The 17603-nt window shown below is 45.1% G+C and overlaps 1 protein-coding gene across 2 annotated transcripts in view; it reads left to right on the top strand.

The window, feature by feature from the left end:
- The window catches only part of SCUBE1 (signal peptide, CUB domain and EGF like domain containing 1), a 180358-nt gene that overhangs the window by 153832 nt on the left and 8923 nt on the right, over positions 1-17603 (top strand). For both annotated transcript variants that reach the window (XM_033148316.1, XM_033148315.1), the window contains 8 exons: positions 4972-5088; positions 7995-8117; positions 9491-9610; positions 9943-10035; positions 11447-11566; positions 13058-13216; positions 14404-14610; positions 15863-16024. In XM_033148316.1, the coding sequence (XP_033004207.1) occupies positions 4972-5088; positions 7995-8117; positions 9491-9610; positions 9943-10035; positions 11447-11566; positions 13058-13216; positions 14404-14610; positions 15863-16024 (1101 nt within the window). The remainder of the gene's footprint in view (positions 1-4971; positions 5089-7994; positions 8118-9490; positions 9611-9942; positions 10036-11446; positions 11567-13057; positions 13217-14403; positions 14611-15862; positions 16025-17603) is intronic.

Below are 17603 nucleotides of genomic sequence, written 5' to 3'. Positions count from 1 at the left end.
AACCGCCAGCATAATTAGTGTTGCTGCAGTTGGAAATTTTGAAAGCTTCAGTAAAAGAGGTTCAAGGTCGTGTACTTGGATGGGCATGAAAAATGAATTCTACCCTCCAGTTCATGGCTACGGCCCAGCCACATAGAGAAATGTGCAAAAACCGCCTCTGCCCCTGCAATATACTTTCCTTTCTGTTGTGTAGAGAACCTTCTACCAACCACCCATCTGACGTAATATCCCCCTCTTTCACAAAAGGTTCAGAATTGCATTTCAGAATATGACATGGTCATAGCCCATCACTAGTTTTCAGTAGTCTTAAGCAGTGTTTTTCAACCTTTTTTGGGCAAAGGCACACTTGTTTCATGAAAAAAATCACGAGGCACACCACCATTAGAAAATGTTAAAAAAAAATAACTCTGTGCCTATATTGACTATATATAAAGTAATTCTCTTGAATAGGAATCAAATAAACACAATTTTTCCCACGGCACACCAGGCAACATCTCGCGGCACACTAGTGTGCCGCGGAACAGTGGTTGAAAAACACTGGTCTTAAGTGTAGTAGGAATTGAGGACATGATCCAACCCCATAGGTACAGGCTGTGAGGCTTGTCACCATGTCATCACCGTTAGAGACCGGAAGTGGTGAGGCGTCTCAGGGCAGAGGAGGGGCATGTTGGGAAGCACAGCGCCTAGGGCGTTTGCTTGTAGCCACAGGTGCTCCAGAGTGCTTTGTGAAAGCTAGCATGGGAGATGATGGGCTGCACTTTCCCCCCAACCCCAGTAGGCTCATTCTAAGCTCTGAACTGACTCCTTTCAGAACCTGCACACACCCCGTCAGAAGTAATACCTCTCCTAGGTGTGCTTTTGTCATAGGCTGGATAATAGCATTTAATAACAGTTAGAGTCTCCAGCAGGGACACGGGTGGCGCTGTGGTCTAAAAACCACTGAGCCTAGGGCTTGCCGATCAGAAGGTTGGCGGTTTGAATCCCTGCCATGGGGTGAGCTCCCGTTGCTCGGTCCCAGCTCCTGCCCACCTAGCAGTTCGAAAGCACGTCAAAGTGCAAGTAGATAAATAGGTACTGCTCCGGTGGGAAGGTAAACGGCGTTTCCGTGCGCTGCTCTGGTTCACCAGAAGCGGCTTAGTCATGCTGGCCACATGACCCGGAAAAACTGTCTGCGGACAAATGCCAGCTCCCTCGGCCTATAGAGCGAGATGAGCGCCGCAACCCCAGAGTCGTCCATGACTGGACCTAACGGTCAGGGGTTCCTTTACCTTTAGGGTATCCAGCCATGCCCCTGGTGGTGCGTGGTTGCTGCTTGCCAAACTGGAGACAAAGGTTCCAGTAAGATCTAACAGGATCACTTAGTCAAAGATCCTGGACAGAGGCCACAAATGATGTCTTAAAGCCACACTTGTCATTTACCACCATAGACTGTCCACCTCTTGCGCCATACAACACGTTTGTTCAAATTCTTTTTGCCCAGGATTAGCAGGTTGTACAAATAAATGTTCATCCATTCTAGTAACTTTGGCGAAGTCTCATACTCCAGCCTTCCTCGCATACCAGGAGCATGATATCTTGAGCCCTGTTGTTTGCAGAACTTAAGCAGGGTAAACGAGGAGAGAGTTATAAACTGACAATCAAATTCCCGACTAAATCAAAGAGCTGCTTGAAATCAGCAGTTGACCGAGAGCGTGTATCTGAGGAGGGCTGGAAGAGAGAGTCCAGTGTCCTCCCCTTCCCACACAAGCAGCTTCCTTTTCTGCAGAACAAGTGGCTGAAATAGTTTTCTCTTTTCTACGGCCAGTGCTGAATTTCACAACGGACTGGTGATTCTGTAGAGGGGAGATTACCTGGTGTCCTGCATTTTCTGCATAGCCGTACCTGGGGCCCTCCAGGCTGCTGCTCTGTCGCGAGTGTATTCTGCAAGATGTTTTTGGTGCAGTATTTGTGCACTAGTGGTAGCTTTCATCAGCTTTATCGGTTGCCCTGCGATTCTTCCGTTGTTGTGCTCCCTGGAGGGGCTATTGCACAATAAAAGCAGGACAGGAAAACCCCCAGAACTTATTATGTACTATTAATAATTATGGGATTTTAGCAGGACATTACAGGATATTCACCGACTGGAAATGCAGTTGTGTGATCATGAATGCACCATGAAAAGGAGGCGCCCCAGGAGACATAATAGAAGCCAAATCATTTTCGTGTAAAGATAATAGAATGCCTCTTTGTGCTTACATGCTTCTTTTGATGCCCTCGTTGTCTTAATAATTGTAAGTGCATATCAATGGGTGTAAACTAGTATTAGACAAATTTATTAGACAAGTACATATACGTGGATGTATCCAGGTACTAGAAACATAATGGCTTACAAAGAGACACATCACTGGAGCACAGAAGTACATTTTATGGATCCTTTTCCTTGCCTCTCTCATTTCCTTCACACTCGTATGCCAGGACCAAAGAGTTCAGAGCTACTAAGTAGACCAGTTACTTTAGAAAGGATTTCCATTCTCTAAAACTCGGTGATCTTTAGATACATATATTGTGGATGTATAGATCCAGCTGGACAATTATATTATTCAGGAACTACTGAATTTGTGCTGCTCTCTGAGAAGTCCCATCATCCTAACATGCTCTGGGAAGTCTAAACAACAAGAGTTTGGACAGAACTACCGTAGGTAAAAGTAAAGGGACCCCTGACCATTAGGTCCAGTAGCGGACAACTCTGGGGTTGCGGTGCTCATCTTGTTTTACTGGCCAAGGGAGCCAGTGTACAGCTTCCGGGTCATGTGGCCAACATGACTAAGCCGCTTCTGGCGAACCAGAGCACGGAAACGCTGTTTACCTTCCGCCGGAGCAGTACCTATTTATCTACTTGCACTTTGACGTGCTTTCAAACTGCTAGGTGGGCAGGAGCAGGGACCGAACAACGGGAGCTCACTCCGTCGCAGGGATTCAAACCGCCGACTTTCTGATTGGCAAGCCCCAGGCTCTGTGGTTTAACTAGAATAATCCTAACACTTCAAGACTTGTTGTGGCAGCAGCCCCCAGTCACCCAGGAATCCAGCTGCAGCCGCCCTCCTGTGTGCAACAACCATTCTGCTAGCCGGACCCTCCTTCTTGGCATAGCATAATAGCTGAATCCAACAGGTGTTTTGTGCTTGCAAAAGATGTTCTCCGTGATGGTTAAAGCTTGTGCCTGCATGACACTGCACAGTGTCAACTCTAAAACCTCCTATGCAGACATTATATACATCCTATAATCTAATTTTTAAAATCCCTGAGACTTCTGTGCATCAGAGTCATCATTATGTAGCATGATTCCACAGTCATTCATGTAAATTCTTACAGCTCCTTTTTTTTGCAAGTCACACTGAGGCCTTTTTGTAAAGAAGAAGAAGAGTGACTAAGAAGTGGAATAAACAATAATGACCAATTTTCTTTAAAGGTATATACACTAATTAAAATTTTCATTTTAGAGTGTGTGACATGCAAGTTAATGTTATCATTTTGCTCACGTAATAAATATAGCAATGATGCTATTGATATTTTTGTAGGTGTGGAATGTCTGTCAGAAAAATCCTAGCTTATAAAGGGCATATTAATTCTCAAAAGTGTTTGGGATTTATTTATTTATTTTTATTAGCATAAATCTCTAAGCAGTGTACAATTTGAAAAACCACATATCATTCAAACGAAGACTAAAACCAATAAAATACACAAAAGCATGTGCACACAAAAGCATATAAAATTGAGTAAAACAGAAATTCAGAATGTGGGTGGAACCCACTGAACAGCGCAATTTATAATATCAGCGCCCTGAATGCATATGGGCCATGCTATTGCCTTGGTGAGGACTATTGCAAAGCAGAGAGAAATTCAGTTGGTTTTCCTTCTGAAACCCACAAATGCAAACTGCTGCCCGAAATACATTTCACTCCTGACACACTGAAATTCAGTGGTGACACCCTGTGGGCAAAATGGGCATTGCAGCAGGAAAACACTGTTTCCACTTTCTAATTAACTAAGGACTGTTTCATGTGAGCTTTTTCTCACCTGGAAACCATACCTGGGAATCCAAAGGCAAAGCATGCACTATTGGTTGGCATGTGGGAGACAGGCAGCAAAAAAACTGTGCTGCATGTCCTGTCCTCGACTTTTATTGATCCTTGTGGCATGGATAAGATATCCTTATGGATAGCGGGTGGCGCTGTGGGTTAAACCCCAGAGCCTAGGGCTTGCCTATCAGAAGGTCAGCGGTTCAAATCCCTGTGACGGGGTGAGCTCCTGTTGCTCGGTCCCAGCTCCTGCCCACCTAGCAATTCGAAAGCACGTCAAAGTGCAAGTAGATAAATAGGTACCGCTTCGGCGGGAAGGTAAACGGCATTTCCGTGCACTGCTCTGGTTCGCCAGAAGCCAAGAAGGAGGGTCCAGCTAGCAGAATGGTTGTTGCACACAGGAGGGCGGCTGCAGCTGGATTCCTGGGTGACTGTGGGCTGCTGCCACAACAAATCTTGAAGTGTTAGGATTATTCTAGTTAAACCACAGAGCCTAGGGCTTGCCAATCAGAAGGTTGGTGGTTTGAATCACCGCGACGGAGTGAGCTCCTGTTGTTTGGTCCCTGTTCCTGCCAACCTAGCAGTTTGAAAGCACGTCAAAATGCAAGTAGATAAATACTAGTAGGTACCACTCTGGTGGGAAGGTAAACAGCGTTTCCGTGTGCTGCTCTGGTTCACCAGAAGCAGCTTAGTCATGTTGGCCGCATGACCCGGAAGCTGTACGCCGGCTCCCTCGGCCAGTAAAGCGAGATGAGTGCCACAACCCCAGAGTCAGACACTACTGGACCTAATGGTCAGGGGTCCCTTTACCTTTACCTTTATGGATAGGTTATTGACGTACGTTGATTATTTTGAACTTAAATGTTAAATGCACAATTTCTCACATCATTTCCCGCTTCTGTTCCAAATCAAGATATAGATGAATGCTCCTTCGAAAGGACCTGCGACCATACCTGTATCAACTACCCTGGGAGTTTTGAATGCCTGTGTCATAAAGGCTACACATTGTATGGAATGACACACTGCGGAGGTTTGGAGAGTTTGATTCATTTTTCATTCTTTGCTTAGTGACCTCTCTCCATAAGGCTTTAGAATTGCAGAGTTAAGAGGGATTATAGAATCATAAAGTTGGAAGGGATCCTGATGATCATCTAGTCCAACTCCCTGCATTGCAGTACAGTCGTACCTCAAACACCCTGGAACTCAGATGTTTTGCCTCCCAAACGCTGCAAAGTCATCGTCCCGGTTTGCGAACGTTCTTTTGGAACCCGAACATCCGATGGGGCTTCCACGGCTTCTGATTGGCTGCAAGAGCTTTCTCCTGCAAGTTGGATGGCCGTCTGCTATGGATGCTTTAGTTGAGATTCCTAAATTGCAGGGAGTTGGACTAGATTACCCTTGGGGGTCCCTTCCAACTCTACAATTCTGGGATTTTATGACCGGGAAACCATCTGGACCTGGCACCTGCCCATTCTTTATCCGCTTATCAATGCTTCTCATTTCTTCCACCTTCAGTGTCTCAGCAAGGTAATCTGCCTCATCTAAAGAGAGCAGGCCAAAACTAGGTAGAGAACCCATCATCTCTGGTGCCCAGCTTTGATACAAAGCAGAATATAAGTTCTGGAACTAGAGATTCATATCTGTGGGCATGGTGTAATTCTTGTCTTGATGGCCCTTAATTATAGGGACTTAGCTCCTAGTCTGTTGTTGACTTAGAGAGTAGGCCAACAGCGGGCTGGGCTTCTGTCCTCTTTCCCATTAGCACTGCTTTAAGTAGGCCAGGGTGAAGAGGCAAAGAGCAAATTCAAGTCATACAAAACTGAGCTCTGCATCATGCAGCTGTCATGGGCTGGCGGGACGCAGAGGAGTGGTGGCAGGCATCAGCTGGGGAACCCAGGGACTGGTGGTGGGACGATGATGAGTGGTCAGAGGGAGCAGACTGGGAGGAGGAGGTGTCAGAAGCAGAAGAGGCAACAGGGTTTAGTGGGCAGGAAGAGTCTGTGGCAGAGAGTAGTGCAGAATCAGAGGCCGGAGAGGAGTGGGGCCAATGGGCAGAGATGAAGCAGGCTGCTGAATAATCCAGGGAATCTCCTTGTCCTGCTGTGACCATCTCCCTTCTTTCCTGGTCTGAGGTATGAAGCGGGCAGAGCAGAGATAGACGAGGTGTCAGAGACTCAGGCCGGATCTAGTCACATAAAAAAAGCATTTCAGGAAAACGTGTTGTAAGCCTCATAGTGGGAAATCACGTCGGCGAAAGATGGAACTCCACAGCGCCATCTGGTGTCACGGTGTTATTACACATACGCAGTGGACCCTCCGGATACGAACTTAATTCGTTCTGGGGTCCGTGCACAACCCGAAAAAGTCCGCAACAAGAGGCGCTGCTTCTGTGCACACGTGTGGCGCAATCGAGTGCTTCTGCAGATGCGCGAAGCTCTCAGAGCGCTTTTTGCACATGCGCACGCAGCGAAACCCAGAAGTATACACTTCCGGGTTTGCCGCGTTTGCAACCCAAAAGTTATGTTACCCAAAGGTAACGTAACCTGAGGTACCACTGTAAAACGCTTTTTCTTTACTAGAATCATAGAATCCTAGAGTTGGAAGAGACCCCAAGGGCCATCCAGTCCAACCCCCTGCCAAGCAGGAAACACCATCCAAGCATTCCTGACAGATGGCTGTCAAGCCTCTGCTTAAAGACCTCCAAAGAAGGAGACTCCACCACACTCCTTGGCAGCAAATTCCACTGCCGAACGGCTCTTACTGTCAGGAAGTTCTTCCTAATGTTTAGGTGGAATCTTCTTTCTTGTAGTTTGAATCCATTGCCCCGTGTCCGCTTCTCTGGAGCAGCAGAAAACAACCTTTCGCCCTCCTCTATGTGACATCCTTTTATATATTTGAACACGGCTATCATATCACCCCTTAACCTTCTCTTCTCCAGGCTAAACATACCCAGCTCCCTAAGCCGTTCCTCATAAGGCATCGTTTCCAGCTACTAACATAGCTGAGTCCTCAGGTTGCTTTGGAAGGAGGCTCATTGGGGCAGGACCTACTGGGAAGAGTTGCTGTGCTCTCTAGTCCTGAGCTGTTTTGTTTCTTTGAACAGAGAGTTAACTTCACTGACACCTTGTGTGTTCATAGAATCATAGAGTTGGAAGAGACCGCAAGGGCCATCCAGTCCAATCCAACAGTGTTATTGTTGCCCTGCTTCCAACACCTGCCCTGACAGCTCTTTGGACAATATTAAACTACAGTTTAAACCTTTAATTAAAGCTGTCTTCTACTAGCAGCCAGGGTTTAGAATACCTTTCTGACAGTAAGAGCTGTTTGACAGTAGGACGGATCCCCTCAGGAGGTGGTGGGCACTGGAGGTTTTTAAGCATAGGATGGATGGCCATCTCTCAAGCATGCTTTAGCTGAGATTCCTGCATTGCAGGGGGTTGGACTAGATTACCCTGGGGGCTCCTTCCAACTGTACAGTTCTATGACACTATGATTCCTTGAGGTGTAAGCTGTTGCAAGCAGAGTTTTGACCTTTCCTGCAAGGTCTGTTGCTTGACTAGTCTTCATTTTCTTTATGCAATGTCACGGCCGCACATTAAGTCCTTACCAGTCTCTGATTCCGTCGGCAGAAAAGCCATAGAACCCTCATTCAGTTCTACAAGCGTCCTCACCATTTTTGAGGGAAAGTGTGGGTCATTCAGCAGAGAAGTGTCCAGGTGTCAGGTCTTGAATTTTGCAAGAATTGGAAGGAGACAGAAAAAAATAGGCATGGCCCACAATTACTGTTGCACCAACTCTGGAATCCACAAAAAGGATGAACATGGAATCAGGAAAATAACCTAAAGCAGTTCTGGTGGTCAGGCAACATGAAGGAATAGTCACACCCGATAGTATTTGCTTACAGTGCAGCACTAATTCATTTAAATGTACTTTCAGATATTGATGAATGCAGTATCAGCAATGGGAGCTGTGACTATGGATGCCTTAATACAATGGGAAGTTACGAATGCGTATGTCCATCGGGGAAGAAGCTGCACTGGAATAAAAAGGATTGTATTGGTAGGTAACATTTTGAAACAGGGCGCCTTCCTCTTTTTTCACTTCTTTCACTGATGAGCAGCATATTGATATATTAAATATATAAAATTGCATGTCAGAAAACTCCAAGGCCAACAGATGTAATGTTACCCTGATTAGGAAACCCAGTCCTTGCAATTCTGTAATTTTTGATAACATAATTTGAGAAAGATATTTCTGAGGAGTCTACTACTTGTTGTTTAAATAGTTAATTTACCCTCAGTGAGTTAGGGACTTCCCCTGCATGTGAAGACAGGCTGTGGCGGATTGAGTGGAAGAGTCCAGTGGTGACTGGCTCGCCTCCCACCACCGCCCCCCCCCCAGATTGTCCAGATTTTCACTTCTATTTCAGGGTTTTGTTTTCTTAATTTTGGATTTAAAAAAATAGGGGTTGTTTCATACGTGGAAGAATATGGTAATTTTAGTTCTCCATCTGTACAATATTCTCCAAGCCTAGACAGTTATCTTTTTAGACCTAACTGTGTAAAACAAGAACCATATTGTCTGTATATAAAAGAACAGAAGTCTTAGGAGGTCCAGTTGTAGAGATTCAGCCTTAGAATTATAGCTGTGAGAAAAAGGTTGAAGAGCATGGGAATTAGAATGCATTTTTGTTTAACTCCTTGTTTTATTTGGAATTGTATTTGTCAAAAGAGCCTGAGAGTCCTACTCTGATTTTAGCAGCAGTATTGCTAGAGAGCTCGTGGAGCAGATGCAAACGATGTTTATATTAGCCCACAAAAGCCACATAAAGATGTTTTAGGGCCCTTAATACTTGGTTGGGTAAGACTTGGTTTAGTAGCCATTTCAGAGTTTGTGTCAAACTTGAAACCAATTGCAGAATTGAAAAGGATAATGAAAACAATCACAATTTTAAGTAGTTTTAATATCCTGTATCAGTTTCTGTCTATTTAATTCCATTGTCTGAGGATACAGGTGACACAGCTTCTGGTTGGTTCTCAAAAATGCATATCACCTTTTAAAATAATGCACACATGTGTTAAGATTTGAAATGGAAATGTGTTATACCATTTTGTATCCAGAGTCGATTGGCTTCAACATAAATTTTTGTATTTATGAGGTGGCTTCATGAAGGAGGAGATCATCCTGGCCTTCAAGCGAAGGCCTCAGCATAGCTGTCAACTTTTCCCTTTTCTTGCGAGGAATCCTATTCGGAATAAGGGAATTTCCCTTTAAAAAAGGGGAAAGTTGACAGCTGTGTGCCTCAGGCTTACAAGCTCCCTCTGCTTATCCCTTCCCCTGCTTCCCAATCCAGTCTGAAAAATGAATGAGCTTAACTGGAGGATCCTGCAGACGTTATCTGAACCAGTGATTTCCTGTTTCTTCTTCCTCAGAGATGGTGAAATGCCTTCCAAATGCCAAGCCAGCTCCAAAGGCCCAGTTGGTCTGCAGCAAATTGGGAGGGATTGAAAGCTGTTCCTTATCATGTCCATCCAATACACTTTTTCTCCCAGGTTGGTACTGAAGAGCACATCATTTGGCTTTATCCAAGTCCAAAAAATTGTTTTTAAAAATATCCTGAAGGAAGGTCTTTTTAGATTAGTATTTATTTGCATGGGGAAACAACAGATAAGTCCCGCCCCGGGGGGTGGTCATGCCCATCTATTTGAATGGTCATGCCCATCAATAAATTTGAATTTATTTGAATGGTCATGCCCATCAATAAATAAATAAAAGTTCTCAGCAATGGACAAAAGTTTGGTCTGAACTCAGATGAATAAATGAAAGAAAGGCCTTCCACCATCTCAGTATATTTCGTGGTGTGTTCTTCTTTTCTTTTGCTCAGACACAGAGAATAGTTATTCAGTCAGCTGTGGAGTACCAGGGCAGCAAGGCAAGTCGCTTCAGAAACGCAACAGCACTCTTCCTAGCTGTGCAGGTAAGTATCACTCCGTAGAATCTGGTGATAGATGTAACTCCCAAACACCCATTATCCTAAAAATTCCTTCCAGTAGCACCTTAGAGACCAACTAAGTTTGTTCTTGGTATGAGCTTTCGTGTGCATGCACACTTCAGATCTGAAGAATCTGAAGGTATCTGAAGAAGTGTGCATGCACACAAAAGCTCATACCAAGAACAAACTTAGTTGGTCTCTAAGGTGCTACTGGAAGGAATTTTTTATTTTATTTTGTTTTGACTATGGCAGACCAACACGGCTACCTACCTGTAACTGAACCCATTATCCTGATAGGATTGTATTTATATCTTCTTCCGTTATGTGTAATTATACCGAAAGGATGGGGGAACCGCTGGCTTGAAAAGTTGCTTAGCCTCCAGGATTCCCGTTCTGGCTCCCAGCACAACCTTTGACTCCAGCCCTCCTCACCCTTGTTTCCTCATGTGATCTGAGACAGAGGAAAAGGGCTCCTTATCACCATCTTCACCATCGCAATTTTATTAGTGAAAACAATGCTCAAGGCAGCTTACAACGCAGAAAGATTCACATAATTACAACGGTAGTCATAAGCTATAAATAGAACATCAAAAGGTACACAAGCAAATTGCACAGTTCCCGCATAAATAATAGGATCCAAAAATAAAGATAACGAAACATTAATAACGGCAACGAACTCCGCTAAGCAACACCCCAGCCCAAGAGCCTGTTCAGCAGCCTGATATTTTGTAGCTGGAGTCAAAGCCCACCAAAGCCAGGTGGGAAAATTATTATTATTATTATTTATTGAATTAATATACCGCCCTATACCTGGAGGTCTCATTGCAGTTCACAGAATAAAATCAAAATATAAAACCACAAAATACATCATCACAATAAAAACAGCAACCCAATAACCCCCTCCCAAAAAAAACCCACATTTTAAAAGGACGTAAAAGGCCCTCAAGGCAGGAAACTGGTCTTCAAGGACTCACAGCCAAGATTATTATTATTGTATTATTATTTATTTAGGTGTCTACCATCCTTCATTCGCAGATCTCAGGGCAGTTCACAACATCAGTTTACAATATTAAAACCACAAAATACATAGTACTCCTTCCTCCCCAGGTGTCTTTGCAGTCTTCCATATTGTGATTTATTCTGATATTTCAGAAGAGTTGGAGCATTTTTCAGCTGCTGGGCTTCTTTTAGGACCCTCTTCCATTTTCACATCTCATTGTACGCCAGCTAGGAATTATTCAGAAAAGTAACTCCATTATCTGTGGTATGAAACCTGTGAAGTAATTCAAGACAGCTGACCGGTATATCTCGTTTAATCTGCAAAAAATAAATAAAAATCCTTCAGGTAATCTTAAAAATACAGCACGACTGAAAACTCTTAATTTTATTTCTCTAGACATATTAGTACCACCCATCAAGCAGAAAGCTCGTTTTAAAATCAAGGATGCGAAATGTCACTTAAGACCTCGCAGCAAAGAAAAAATTAAAGATGTTGGAAATCAGCAGGCTGTTCTAGGTATGTGGGGTACGTGAGCAGAAAACTCCTTGCTGGTTTTTCTCTATTTGGCAAATAAATAAGAGGATGGGCCGTAACTTTTGAGCTACATTTGCAGCTCAGCTTTTCACCTTTTGGATGTGATTGGTAATTTACCATGATTTACTATGTCAAGTGCTTGTTTTGTTGGAGGGCCTTTCTAAATAAATGCCATTGCTGGGGGAGGGGGGCGTAATTAGGCCTGTGCAGAGAAAGGGGGTGTGGACCACCCCTGGGTGTCATCACTGAGGGGGGTGACAAAATGACAAAAATAGGAGTTTTTAAAAATAAAAAATTGGGCTCACGAAACTTTTTAGTTCAGTCGACAAACGTAACGAAACACAGCTGGCACTGGGCGCCACACTGCGGGAACCGGCACTTACCGCGGGGCCTGCAGCGTGCCCGAGCCACGTGTCTCTCCTGGGAGTGACGTGGTGGCTTGGGCGCCTGCAGGCTAGGCGTTGCCTGAAATGGCAGCGTGGGGCTTCTGTCTGCCCACCGCCTCTCCCTCAGCCTCCATACAGCTGAGGGGAAGGTGGCGGAGAGGCTCCACGCAGCTCGCCCTGCCCCCATGGGCGGCTCCCCCCCCCCCGCCCCCCAGCTGCAGGATGTGCACACCGTACCATAAAGTTACCAGATTTTTTTTCAATGAATCCGGGGACACTTTTCCACTTCAATGGATTTTCTCTAGCGGTTAGGATTCCTGGTTTTCACCCAGGCGGCCCGGGTTCGACTCCCAGTATGGGAACTAAGAGCCAGTGTGGTGTAGTGGTTAAGAGTGGTAGACTTGTAATCTGGTGAACCGGGTTTGCGTCTCCGCTCCTCCACATGCAGCTGCTGGGTGACCTTGGGCTAGTCACACTTCTCTGAAGTCTCTCAGCCCCACTCACCTCACAGTGTTTGTTGTGGGGGAGGAAGGGAAAGGAGAATGTTAGCCGCTTTGAGACTCCTTCGGGTAGTGATAAAGCGGGATATCAAATCCAAACTCTTCTTCTTCTTCTATGGGGACTGATTTGTAAATCCGGGGACTGTCCCCGGGAAACAAGGATGTCTGGTAACCTTACCGTACCGGGCACCCAAGCGGCTAGCTACGCCACTGAGGCATCCAGGACATTGTCCAGGACCAGTATTGCTGGGGCAGACTGCAATGGCAGCTTCACCTGGCGAGATATCATGAGTGAAACCAACACCGCTCCTGAATCCCTCTGCTACCAGCGCCTCTTTTGACATTGGGCTGCTGGTAGCAGAGGAGCTCAGGAACAGTGGCTCTGCTGAGGGAGGAGCAAGCTGTGTCGCCAGGCTGAGTTCTATTTTAGTAGTAGGCATAAAGCTTCTTTTGGGGCATTAACTGACTAAGTGGAAGTTTCAGATAGCTGAGGTTTTGATTCTGCTGCACGGGTGTTACTGATGCAACTGCAGCCATGCTACCTTGCCCCCTTGATTTCTTTTCCATGTTGCTTCTGTCATGCAAAGGAGGTCAATTCCCTTGTACAGACAACTGCCAGGTAACTTTCGTGAACCTCAAGTGCGATTCCTCTAAGAAGAAACGGCGAGGCCGGAAATCGCCATCCAAGGAAGTGTCCCATATCACAGCTGAGTTTGAAATGGAGATGAAGTCAGAAGAAGTCTCAGGTTTGTGAAAGACCATCTGCGTTTAGCATATGTTGGCCTTTTTAAAAATTGTCTGCCTGCTTCGTGCATTAGCAACAAGAAAAAAGAATTACTTCTGTGGCAGATTCACTCTAAACATGCAATGTTATGATTATGATTATGACTATTATTTATAACATACTGTGCGACATGCTTTTTTTTTTTTACAAACATCTTGCACCCTCTGCGGGAACTCCTACTAGTAAGGGATGAACTATCCTGGTTCTAGGGTGGAGATTTGCCCCAAGCTGCAACATTATTCCCCTTTTCATTTTCCCTTAATCATGGATGGCAACCTTTGACTGATATGAAATAAAGGGGTCTGCTGTTGGACATGGGTGAGAGAGCAGGACTAAACCTAGTCCTTGCCCCCTGGTGAACCTGGGAATAAATGTATAATAGCTCCATCCTTGCTCCTTGGTCACACTAGACTAGACGGTGCTTTTTTGTGGCAAGATTTACATACTCTAAATAAAAATGCCACTCTTGTGTTCCTTTGTGATTGCTGCTGCAGTGACAGATTCTTTCTTTATTTAAACTATTAGCCACTCTTAAATCTTGCCTCTCAGAGCAGCATTCAGCATAAGATATTAAAGAAATGAATGCAATAACCCAGAAACAAATTGCCCAGGGTGATTAATAGTCCAATAATAAATAAGTATAAATGGGCAAAGCACCAGCTTTAAATCCTGGGCATTTTTTAAAATTAAACAGCACCAAAAGGAGGCTAAAAGACAATGCTAGGCTAGCCTCTTTAAGAAGGAAGTTCCACAAACCAGGTGTCAGAGTTGAAAAGGCCCCATCTCTTGTGACACACACACACACACACCTCTTATTTCAGGTCAGCATAGTTAGCAGGGCCTGTGACGTCATTGCAGGAAAAGGTATAAGAAATTATTTTATCTCATCATCTGACAGTTGAGCCTGATTCACACATGGAGCAAGCACCCCACAGAACTTGTCACATAATATAACAGGATGGACAAACTCAGCCTTGTCTAACATTATGATGTTTCTGTATTTCCTTATCAGGATAATCCAACCATTGCTGCTGCAGAGACATCTAACATACTTTAATTACTGTGTCTATTTATTTCTCCCAAGTCATACTAGGGTGTCTGTGTCTGTTCTAAATCTGGATTTGGTTTCCTTACCGTTTCTCCACTTAGACACCTGTAATGTCGACTGTTTGAGGAAAAGGATGGAGCAGAAGCTACAGTCGGCAATCAAAACCTTGAGGAAATCTATTAACAAGCAGCAATTTTACATTCAGTTTTCTGGGACAGAGTATGAAGTGGCTCAGAGAGCAGCTAAAGTTGTTGCCGAAGGACATGATGCCTGCAGTACAGGACAAGTGCAGCAGGATGGGAAATGCGGTAAGGCCCAAGTAAAATGCTACAAGCCCAAGCACAGAAACTTACTCTGTTACAACCTTCGAAGGGATGGAGGCTGGAAGCTAGGAGAAAAGAAATCCCTTTCCGCCCCTTAGGAAGGAGGGGGAGTTGCATTCACCACGAGCCCTGCACATGCGCAGGGGATGGTGGCATCCCCTGCCGCCACTGGCTGTGCCCTGGGTGCGGTGCCCGGCTTGCTGGCCAACCGGCTCAGCTGTCGGGCGTGGCTGGCTGCATTTAAGCCAGTGCACGACCAGGGCTCAGCCTACTTCTTTCCTGCTCCCTTCAGCGCGATTTCCCACCCTCCCACCCTTTAGGTAGCACCCCGTAGCGTCCCGTTAGGCAGAGTTCTCTATGACCTTGCTATGGACCGCGGTTGGTCGCCATTAAGGGGCCTGGTAGGAATTTTCCCACTTGGCAAATTGGCTTCCGCCTGGTGGTTTTCGCCTACCTCGTAGCAACTAGTCACAACTTTGGTTTGGCGGTTAGGCATTGGATTATCTCAGTTAGGATCACGGTGGGGGGGGAGGTTCGGCCATCACCTCCCCCCAAGGCTCTGAAGGGTACTTCAGCAAATGAGTCTGGGGGGGGGCGTGTCCCTGTCCGAAGCCACGGTGGGTGAGGGCCAAAGGCACGCCCCAGTCCGGTGATCACTGGGTGAGTCCCTAGCTGATGTGCAGCAGCAGGGTCCCTCACCCATCGGTGGTTAACCCTTCTCGGACTGCCAGCGCAACGTGCTGGAGTCGGATATAGTCAGTTAGTTCCAATGCCTAAGCCAATACCACTCAACATCCGTAACCAATAAAGTTGTGGCCTTTTCATGCCCATTTAACCTTATTTTCTGTGTCCTGTGTCGTCATTTCACCTCGGGAGGGATCGGGTATTGATATGGAAAGCCTGATAAAGGAGTCCGAGCTCTGGAATAGCAGGCAGAACAGTATAGAGGGTTGGAGAGGCTTTGTGTTTTACCAGAAGGAGCACATTGCAAACTCAGTATTGCACCTACCATATTGTAATTTAAGAAAGAAGGTTCAGAGCTTATTTGTAATGTTATTAGTGATGCTTTGTGACTGTACAAAATCTAAGAGTTTGGCCTAGAGATTGCAGTGTCTTGTACACCGTATGGAGAAGGAAGTGTTTGGGAGAGCTCTTGGCCTCCCTAGTAGTGCTGTGAAGACAAATCATAATACTAGAATAAAGGTACTTAATATAGATTCCATTTTTATTTTCCCAGTTACCTGCAGCACAGGCACCTATTATAGTGGAGAACATAATCAGTGCATTCCTTGCTCACCAGGAACATACCAAGACACAGAAGGTCAACTTTCCTGTGAACCTTGCCCAAGCAATGATGGACAGGGAGTAGCAGGTGCACGGAATGTGTCAGAATGTGGAGGCAAGTTTACTTTGATTCTACATGTGGCATGCCGGAGTTGGGTATCAAGGCTGAGAACAGGGAGAGAAGGAAATCTGTGGTGTGCCCCATTGTCAGCGTTCCATTTCAGCTTGCCTGCTTCAGGTAGACAGTAGCAGGTCAGAAGATTATGGGATGTGTTCTTGGGTAGCCTTGCCTACTCCGTTCTCATTTCACTGGTGTGGCAAAGCTGTGTCTGAGCTGCATCACTTTAGGCTACTCCATACAAACAAATTCTTTCCATGTAGAAAATAACCTGATGTTCAAAATGGGTGTGGAAAAAGTCTGGGACTTCCCAGAAACTTCTCTCATAATCAAGAATATGATGACATCAAAGGGCCTGTGAAACTGCCACTTCCCTCTAAGCACGGGGAGCAAGGACAACGTCGTGTGCACAAAAAAGCTTGGGAATCAGGATATTTTGTCATTAATTTGGAGAAGATTAATTGTAAGCCCACTTTCAGTCTGACCTGATATGAACTGGGCCAAGAAGGTGGGTCTTCCTGTCTCACTGTTTATGAGGCATTTATTTATTGAGGGAGTTACTACAGAACTATTTTAGTAGCAGCATCAATTGTTATACATATATAAAATGTTGAGAGGACCCACTAATGTTGGACTTCTTTGTCCTATCATTCTGCGCCTTGGACTTTGTATCCTAAATTCCCATTCATGAGATCAGTTCATTCGCTTCTCCAATAGATGTTTGGAGGGTGGCAATGCGAGAACAGGCCTTTTCCGTGCTGGCCTCCTGATTGTGCAATGCTCTCCTCAGGGAAGCCTGCCTGTTGCCAATTTTGTCATCTTTCCGGCACTAGGTGAATAAGTTTTTATTCTCCTAGAATCTGGGCACCGTTGCTGATTGGGCTTTTGGTAGCTACTGGTTTTATATTACTGTTTATTTGGATGAACACTTTTATTATTTCATATTTGTAGTGTTGATTTTGTTTATGTATGTTGTATTTTTAAATTATAAATTGCTTTAGGACACTTCTGAATGTGTGAAGTGACATATAAATATAATTAAAATAAACCCATATTGGGCATGTTTAAATTCTATTAATGTAAGTGAGAAACAGGAGTGCAACTTGAATAAAAAATGGGGGGTAAGCCTCGCCCCGCATAATCGATCACAAGACACACACTCCATTTGAATGGTAATGCCCATCAACTTTGGGGAGTCCTGGCCCCCTCAAGTATTTTATAGGGGGGGCCCTAGGAGTTGGCTCCCATGGTGAGAAACAATTAAGCATGTGCAAAACTGTTGCAATGAAATCAATGGCATCCTGCAGCTGCAATGGTATGCACATTAACCTAGGAATGAGTCCCACTGGAATCAATGGGACTCACTTTTGAGCATGTCTGAGGAATCTTTGACTTTCCAGGTGCTGTTCGAGCACAACTTCCATCATCTTTGACCACTGGCTGTGCTGGCCAGGGTTGATGGAACTAGAGTCCAACAACATCTGGAGGGCCAAACATTCCTCAAACCTGCTTTAAAGGATATGTGCATAGAGTCAGGCTGAAAGGAGCTTAACCTTATTTAGATCTTTCCTGTTTA

The sequence above is a fragment of the Lacerta agilis genome, chromosome 5 (assembly GCF_009819535.1).
Source record: "Lacerta agilis isolate rLacAgi1 chromosome 5, rLacAgi1.pri, whole genome shotgun sequence".
Classification (NCBI taxonomy): Eukaryota; Metazoa; Chordata; class Lepidosauria; order Squamata; family Lacertidae; genus Lacerta; species Lacerta agilis.
This window is presented reverse-complemented; position numbering and strand designations above follow the sequence as displayed.